Genomic DNA, 8,721 nt, shown 5'->3' on the forward strand with positions numbered 1-8,721 from the left:
TTGAAATTCCCATATAAAATGATTTATAGTCAAGTTTAAAGTTAAGTATTAAATCCCCTTTCTTGACAGAGATTTGGAAAGAAAAGAAACTAATAGGAAATATTTTTGGAGGAGAAAATAATATATGTTTTTAGGGTATACAGTAATATATCATCTGGAAAACAGAGATTGGGTTTCTTGTTTCTTAAGCATTGGGCATTGCATTTCATTCTTATGAAGGGTTGTCAGCCGTTCTTTTTAGGGAATTTTAGGTGTAGATTCTCAGGAGCACAAGATACATATTGCTGCTGCTGCTGCTGCTAAGTCAGTTCAGTCGTGTCCGACTCTGTGCGACCCCATAGACGGCAGCCCACCAGGCTCCCCCGTCCCTGGGATTCTTCAGGCAAGAACACTGGAGTGGGTTGCCATTTCCTTCTCCAATGTATGAAAGTGAAAAGTGAAAGTGAAGCCGCTCAGTCCTGTCCGACTCCTAGCAACCCCATGGACTGCAGCCTACCAGGCTCCTCTGTCCATGGGATTTTCCAGGCAAGAGTACTGGAGTGGGTTGCCATTGCCTTCTCCAAGATACATATTAAATTAAATGATGTTAAGTCAGTATTTTAGGGTGAAAGCTGATGCAAGAAAAAAAAAACTTGAATTTAATACGCTGTATCTTTTTTAAGAAGATAAGAGTGCAGAGAGTCCCATGGTCAACAAAAAACAGACAACCTGGGGAGGCTCTTTGTAGCAATAACATCCGCATGCAGATCCACAGCACCTCCGACCCACTGAATGGTAATCCAGAGGAAAGGTACAATGAACTTATCTGACAGGAATACTTGTGGATAAAAGTTGAATTTTTCCTGATATTAAAATTAACATAACAGTCATGACAATCAGGATTAACATTCAGGCTTGAGGTATTTTAATCAATCTAAAAAAAAATTCTTCCAATCTGAAAAATTCTGATGAAAGAAAAATTTGGAAATAAAATACATTAACAAGTTGGTTACCTGGAAACCACAGAGCTGGCAAGTCTAAGTACCTGGAATGATTCCAACTGTGGAAGTTAAGAAGATGAACACAAATTGTCTCTGATGGCCATGAGTCAGTTTAGAGGCAAGATGTGGTCAAAATTAGATACAGAAAGTCTATGGGGTGTTTCTCCTTTGCAATGCCAATTTAGGAGGAATGCAGGGGGCCCACAGAGGTGGGGGGGGAATAAATTATGGTTTCAGAAACAATGAATAGTCTGTTTAAGAAGATGGGGATTAATGTACAGCATAGAGAATACAGCCAGTAATATTAGAAATACTATGTCTGATGACAGATGGTGACTAGACTTATTGTGATGATCATTTTGTAATGCATAAAAATATTGACTCACTATGTTGTACACCTGAAACTAATATAATATTGTGTGCTGATTATAACTCAATAAAATGGAAGATGGGGAAGCCTGAGGTACACTTTAGAAAGACTTCTGAGAAAAGAAGCCTAGAATTTTAAAATATGGGTACATGTTCATTAAAGCAAAACCATCCTATTGAACAACATTCCCTAATTATACTGAGATATTAACGAATGAGTGAGTGAATGAAAGAAGCAAAATGAGAACATAGGAAATTTTTTCGTTACTTCTTATGGTTGCACGGCATTGCCGTATGTGGATGGACTGGGTTCAGGTGTGTGTGCATGTACAGAAATTAATTTTTACCCAATTCTGGAATCCAGAAGTCTGGAATCAAGGTCAGGGTCAGGCTCCCTTTGGAAGACCCCCAGGGAGACTCCTTCCTGGCCCCTGGCTTCTGGTGACTGCAGGGGTCACTTGGCTTGTGGTCTCATGACACCAATCTGCCTCTGTTTCACTTTCTTCTTCATTTCTGTACTTAACAAAGTCTCCCGTGTCTTATAAGGACACTCACCAGATTCAGGGACCACCCAGGTAATCCAAGATGATTTTACCTTGAGATCCTTAACCTGACTACTATATTCAAGGATTCTTTTTCCAAAAAGTCACAACTGCAGGTTCTGGGGAATTAGGACATGGACATATCTGTTCAACCTACTATATTGATTATTGCAAATAATGCCAAAGGAGTAAACTTCCACAAGTGGTTTTATATTTGTGCAGGTATAGACTCTACTTCATAGTAGACTCTTCAAGAGTAGAAGTAGGATTTTGGTGTCAATGGACAAATTTCTGTAATTTAGCCAAATTCTCCTCTATAGGAATTGTATCATTTTACATTCCTATCAGTTATACTTTTCTACAGCTCTGCCGGGCTTCCCCTGTGGCTCAGTGGTAAAGAATCCACCTGCAATGCAGGAGCCACAGGTTCTATCCCTGGGTCAGGAAGATCCCCTGGAGGAGGACATGGCAACCCACTCCAGTATTCTTGCCTGGAGAGTCTCATGGACAGAGGACCTTGTGGGCTACAGTCTATAGGGTCACAAAGAGTCAGACATGACTGAAGAGACTTAGCACTCAGGCACGCACAGCTCTGCTACCAGAGTATGTTGTCAAATCATGTTTCTATTTTGCTAATCAAAATGGCATTTCAAGGTAGTCTAGTCTTAATTTGCATTGTAAGTGTCTAACTCTTGATTTCATTATCTGTATTTATTGGTGTCAGCAGGCTACTTCTTCAACAACATTCAAGGGTCTACAAAATACATGCCACTCTGAATCTCAAGGGATAAACATTAATTGCAAAGCAGGTGATTTGCTCAAGTCTAGCAGGAATTATTTTACAGTGCAACAGAAAATAAGAAGAGTATTTTTACTTATATGTATTTCACTTGGAATATTCATGGTGGGTGGGTGAAAAGCCCAAAATAATAACTTAAATTTCTTGGCTTTTTAGAAATGACTCTGAGTTCTATATTTTCATCAGTAAGTGAAGGTTAGATATGATGGATCAGATGAATCTACACGCATGAATGTCTGTTTCTGGTACCACCAAGTTTGGACCATGTCATGTGTGTGCAGAACACTGTTGTTTGTCTCCTCAGTTTTCTAGTTGCTCTCTCAACTAAATTGAAAGCTTTCGAGGTCAGGAGACTGCATCTTATACAGCTTTTTATCCCCAGGTTTACACTCATGCCTTGCACACAGCAGGTGCTCAACAACAGTTTGACTTTCATAACAGGTTGCTTTGCGACAGAAAAATTGAATTCCCTAAGGCAAGAGCATCCTACTTTCTCCATCATTACAATGAAAGGTATCTTCTTAAAGGAATACTGTGGTGAATATTGTGACTTACTATGTGTAGCCAGGTACAGACTAAATTTCTGTAGCAAAGCCACCCAGAATGTCTTCACTCAAGAGGGAAGGTTATTTGTCTCTTGTGACAGTCATGGAAGGTTTGTGGTCCTGATGGAGATGACACCTGGGGATCCATTCTGTCATCATCCTGAGTGTGGGGCCTCCATCTCTGGGTCCGAGATTCATGCTATTGGGTTTATTGGTTGTCTATTTCTTTTTATTCCTAAGTAATATTCCTTTGTATGAATATATCCCAGTTCTATCAGTGCTATTTGACAACTTGAAAAATAGAGGTTCTAACAACTAGGAGATATTTTTGGCATGCCTTGATTAAATATGTAAGACTGTTTTAGTTTTTTATCCCATTTTCCTTAACAAGCTTTTATTGAGTGCTTTCAGGATCAAATACTGTGTTCAGGAATGAGGATATAAGGCTGTGTAAATCGTTGGCTCTTCCCGCCGGTTAGTTTAGCTGATTGAGGAAAAGACAGTTGTATTATCCTAACCTGATGGAAACAGCTTAAGTTTGAACAGCTTAAGCCTGCTAAATGTTGTCAAAATTTGAAGCATCAAAGGATCCAGATGGCAATAAATATCCCTACAGATCTGCTGAAAGAAATCTCCAGACCATCTTGCATCTCAAAGTCTTGCCCCAGGTTACAGGCAACTGGCTTTAAAAAGCATCTCAGCCTGAGAGTCAGGTCCCTCAGGTTCTATTTCTGGTTCTGCTACTGTTTTGCTAGGTAGCCTTGCACAACAGAGAACATGCACTTCCTACAAAGCAAGAGGTGAGAAGTTGAGGAGCCCTCCTGGTGAAGCACTCTCATATTCCAAGTGAGGATGGGTCCCAGGAACCAAAGGCCTCTTCTCCCAGAGTCTAAGCATTCCTTTCCCTACTGCCAAAGCTGTTCATTTTAGTGCACAATTGGAGCTCTGATTTTGATATAGCCAAAGGGTTTGCCACTCCTTCCCTCACTGTGTGTTAGTTACACAGGCGGGTCCAACTCTTTGGGACCCCGTGGACTGTAGCCCACCAGGTTTCTCTGACCATGGGATTCTCTAAGCAAGAATACTGGATTGGATCGCCATGCCCTCCTCTAGGGGATCTTCCTGACCCAGGAACAGAACCCAGGAGTCCTGCGTTGCAGGCAGATTTTTTTATACTACTGAGCCACAAGTGAAACCTCACTACCTGGTGTGAAGTCAGAAGTCAAAACTTAGATGGTTTACATTGTAAAAGCTTTGAAAGTTGTCCTACTGTAATGTTTCTGCAGCCATGAAATTAAAAGACACTTACTCCTTGGAAGGAAATTTATGACCAACCTAGACAAGCATATTAGAAAGCTGAGACATTACTTAGCCAACAAAGGTCCATCTAGTCAAGGCTGTGGTTTTTCCAGTGGTCATGTATGGATGTGAGAGTTGGACTGTGAAGAAAGCTGAGCGCCAAAGAATTGATGCTTTTGAACTGTGGTGTTGGAGAAGACTCTTGAGAGTCCCTTGGACTGCAAGGAGATCCAACCAGTCCATCCTAAAGGAGATCAGTCCTGGGTGTTCTTTGGAAGGACTGATGCTAAAGCTGAAACTCCAATACTTTAGCCACCTCATGTGAAGAGTTGACTCATTGGAAAAGACTCTGATGCTGGGAGCGATTCTGGGCAGGAGGAGAAGGGGACGACAGAGGATGAGATGGCTGGATGGCATCACTGACTCGATGGGACGTGAGTTTGAGTGAACTCTGGGAGTTGGTGATGGACAGGGAGGCCTGCTGTGCTGCAATTCATGGGGTCACAAAGAGTCGGACACGACTGAACGATTGAACTGAACTGAACTGAATGTTTCTTGATTCACGTTGCAGTAGAGAGAACTGGGGTGGGCGCACAGGCCGGAGACTGTAGGTACAGAAACCTGGGCCTCCAGGGGTAGGTAGAGGGTCGGGCAGATTAGCTGCACTCATCTGGAGAGGCGGCCTCAGGGGCTGGCCTACTGGAGAACTACATTTCCCAGGAGCACCGGTGGCCTGGCGAGCGAGGCACGTGCCCTGAGCGGGCGCACTGACTCCAATCGCGCGGAAAACACGCCAGCCTGATTGGAGGTCGCTGTCACGGAGCATCCCGGGGCTCGGAGGACAGCGTGCGCGCGGAGGCCACCTTCTTTGTGACTCGCGGCGCCGCTGGGGCCCTCCCCCCGAGGCGGGGCCGGATCGCACGCCCGTGCGCCGCTCCCGTGGCGGGGGCGGGGGGTGGTGGTGGCGGCCGGCGCCTCCCGCGGGGGCGGGGCGGCGAGTTTCGCGTCGACACCGCCTTCCTGCCCCGCCCCGCGCCGGCCCGGCCCCCGCCCCTCCTTCCTGGAGCCGGAGCTGGAGAAGCGGCGGCAGCGGCGCTGGCGGCTGCTGCCGGGCAGGGGGGGCGGCGAGCGGCCCGCGCGACACGCGCCGGCCCGACCCTCTGCTGTGACCCGCGCGGCGCAGGGGGTCCGGCTCCCCGCGGCGGGATGTTCTCCCGGAGGAGCCACGGGGATGTGAAGAAGTCCACCCAGAAGGTGCTGGACCCCAAGAAGGACGTGCTGACCCGCCTGAAGCACCTGCGGGCGCTGCTGGGTGAGGCGCGGCGCGGCCGAGGGCGCGCTCCTGCCGGGATCGGGCGGGGGTCGTCGGGCTGCGATGCCGGGCTGGGGGAGCAGACCCTCCGCGTGGGTCCTGGCGTCGTTCCCCGCGGGCTTGCCCGGCGTCCCCCTGAGTTATAAACTTACCCCTCCTCCCCCGGGTGGCCTCGGAGCCGGGCTGCGGCGGGACGGTCCCCTCCCCAGCAAACCCTGGGGGTCGTCGCACGCACCCATCGAATTGTCATCTCCCCTCCCAGTTCTTTATTTTAATGTTTGAGTCCGAGACCCTAAGTGGTCCCAAGTGGGATCCCAGCGCAGACTGAATTGAACTGTCATCTCCGCCACCCCCCCACCCCCCGCCGCCCTGCCACTTTTAATTTTACTTTTTTTTGAGTCTGATCCCCCAGTAGACTGAGCCCCCGAATGGCCTCGGGATAAATTTAAGTGTCACCTCTCTTCCCATGGATCTGACTGATTCGGTTTCTTTGTGTCCATGGTGTGAAGGGGGCTCCTCGTGTTTGCTGGGAGGGAGGGGTGACTTTCCTGGGTTCCAGGAGGCTGCTTATGCTTTATTGTCAAGATGACTCTGAGGGTTTTGTGGCTTCTTGCGTTTTTGTGAGCCCATTGGGTGGAGGAACTGCAGACCCCAGGTGGGCCTGCACTTGACCTGGGATGAAGCTCACCCCCGTGGGTGTCAAGAGTTCCCAAGGCCTCCCTTCACCTGCCACCTGTGGTCTGTAGCCAGTTTGCTCTGCTGTTATTTGTTTTCTCTTCTACCTCCTTTAGTCTTAATTTTTGCTTAGAATGTAGACACCTTTACTGTCTATATACAGACTTGTCTTAGTGTATTTGGGGGCTATGAAAAAGATACTTTATGTTTCTTCTAGATGTCTTTTTTTCTTCTTGAAAGGAGCAAAATCGCCTGATTTAGGGCACAAAGTCTTGATGTGTCTGTCACTTGAGGAAAGAGAGCATAAGAGAATTCATTGTACGCATGAGAATTTTAAATAAAGCTCTTGTTCATGAGATTAAAAGTTGCAAATGATTTCTATTTATACTGTGAAGTACCTCTAAGAAAGAAAAATCCACACACCTAGTTTTGCCAAGTGAAGTTTTTCACATTCTCGGATTCCTTGAGATGCCACTGCCGGCTTGGTCAGTTTCGAATGAAATGTAAATTAGGTACTGTTAGAGGGATTAGCTTTCAAGACTTTTGAAAGTGAAATGCAGTCTTCTTGGTAAACTGAGCTTTCTATTTCCTGTACTGAAATACCAGGCACACACAGGTTGTATTGTGTGGGGCTCTTTAGTGACTGATTAACACCTACTGCAGGGACATTATTGATAATGGAGAGCAGAGCAAAGAGATATTTTAAAGCAGTTGATGCTTGGGGACTTACTCTGTGGTAGAGAACTTGAACTTGTGTTCAGTCCAAGCCTACAGGATTAAGTTGGCTACATTTTGCAAAGGCAGAATCCATTAAACCTAGATGTTGGGTTTCTTAGATACACATAGTACCTTGTTACTGTTCTGAGAAGGTAATTAATTTTCAAGGCCCTGTGGTTTCACTTGAAAGTGTTTGTCTGATTTTGAGGAACTTTGTTTTGTGCTTTCTTTGAGACATCTGACCTCAGTTTTGTAGCCTGGAGGGGCTCTTTCATATTCCTTGTGTGCACTGTTGTTGTTGTTGTTGTGGATTGGCTTGGTTTACTTCGTTATTACTGTAGTCTTTATTTGTAGGGACTAGATTTTTGTAAACATGTCTGAGGCATTCTGATTCATACTGTTTAGTGTAAACTCTTGCCTACAACTGTGGGTTTAAAGGCTTTAAAGACAAATAGTACAGCAATGTGGTGGTCCCACCACATCACATACCCTATTGATTTGCTACTTTATGAAAAAGTCTACTTAGAAAAAAAGACCTTCTGATATAAAAGCTAGGACTTAGCCAAGATCAAGAAACTATTTGAATCAGGATTGACATACACACACCCAGGTGGCTCAGTGGTAAAAAATCTGCCTGCCAATGCCAGAGACACAAGAGATGCAGGTTTGATCCCTGGGTTGGGAAGATCCCCTGGAGCAGGAAATGGCAACCCACTCCAGTTTTCTTGCCTGGAAAATCCCATGGACAGAGGATCCTGGCGAGGTACAGTCCGTGGGTTTGCAAAGAGTCGGACACAACTGAGCACACACGCACATATATGTAAGATAGATTAACTAATAAGGACCTACTGTATAGCCCAGGCAACTCTACTCAGTACGCTGTAATGTCCTATATGGGAAAAGAATTTTAAAGAGTGGATATATGTATATGTATAGCTGATTCAGTTTGCTGTACAGCAGAAACTAACACAACATTGTAAATCAACTATACTCTAATAAAAATTAGAAATTAAAAAAAATAGAAAAAGAGAGACCAGATTTGTGTTTACCAGAGGCAGGATGTGGCGGGGCGGAGGGCAGGGGGGAGCGGTGGGGGAGATAATTGAATGAATGCAGTCAGAAAGTACGAACTTCCAGTAATAAAATAAATAAGTACTAGGAATGTAACGTACCATGTGGTAAATGTCATTAACACTCCTGTATGTTATATATGAAAGTTGTTAAAAGAGTAAGAATTCTCATCAGGAAGAAAGAACATTTTTCCTATTTCATTACTTTTTCTCTCTCTGAGATGATGGGTGTTCAATGAACTTTCTGTGATAATCATTTTGTGGTATATGTAAATCGAATTATTATGTTGTACACCTTAAACTTACCCAGTGCTGTCAGTTATGTCTCAATAAACCAGCAGGAAACAAAATAGATAATATTTGCAAAGAAAAAATCATTTGAAGGAAATGAATCGAAATTATTGTTGTATTTT

At 44.8% G+C, this 8,721-nt stretch overlaps 1 protein-coding gene across 3 annotated transcripts in view; it reads left to right on the forward strand.

Annotated features, from left to right (window-relative positions):
* The first annotated feature begins 5,657 nt into the window (after nt 1-5,657).
* The window catches only part of RALGAPA2 (Ral GTPase activating protein catalytic subunit alpha 2), a 273,021-nt gene continuing 269,957 nt past the window's right edge, over nt 5,658-8,721 (forward strand). For 2 of the 3 annotated variants that reach the window (XR_005722352.1, XM_040247960.1), the window contains exon 1: nt 5,658-5,846. Coding sequence is in view for 1 of the 3 variants with exons in the window: in XM_040247960.1 (XP_040103894.1) it covers nt 5,741-5,846 (106 nt within the window). In the remaining 2 variants the exon portion in view is untranslated. The remainder of the gene's footprint in view (nt 5,847-8,721) is intronic. The other variant, XR_005722353.1, reaches the window with a different exon arrangement.

This window comes from Oryx dammah, unplaced genomic scaffold (genome assembly GCF_014754425.2).
Source record: "Oryx dammah isolate SB20612 unplaced genomic scaffold, SCBI_Odam_1.1 HiC_scaffold_10, whole genome shotgun sequence".
In the NCBI taxonomy this organism is placed as follows: Eukaryota; Metazoa; Chordata; class Mammalia; order Artiodactyla; family Bovidae; genus Oryx; species Oryx dammah.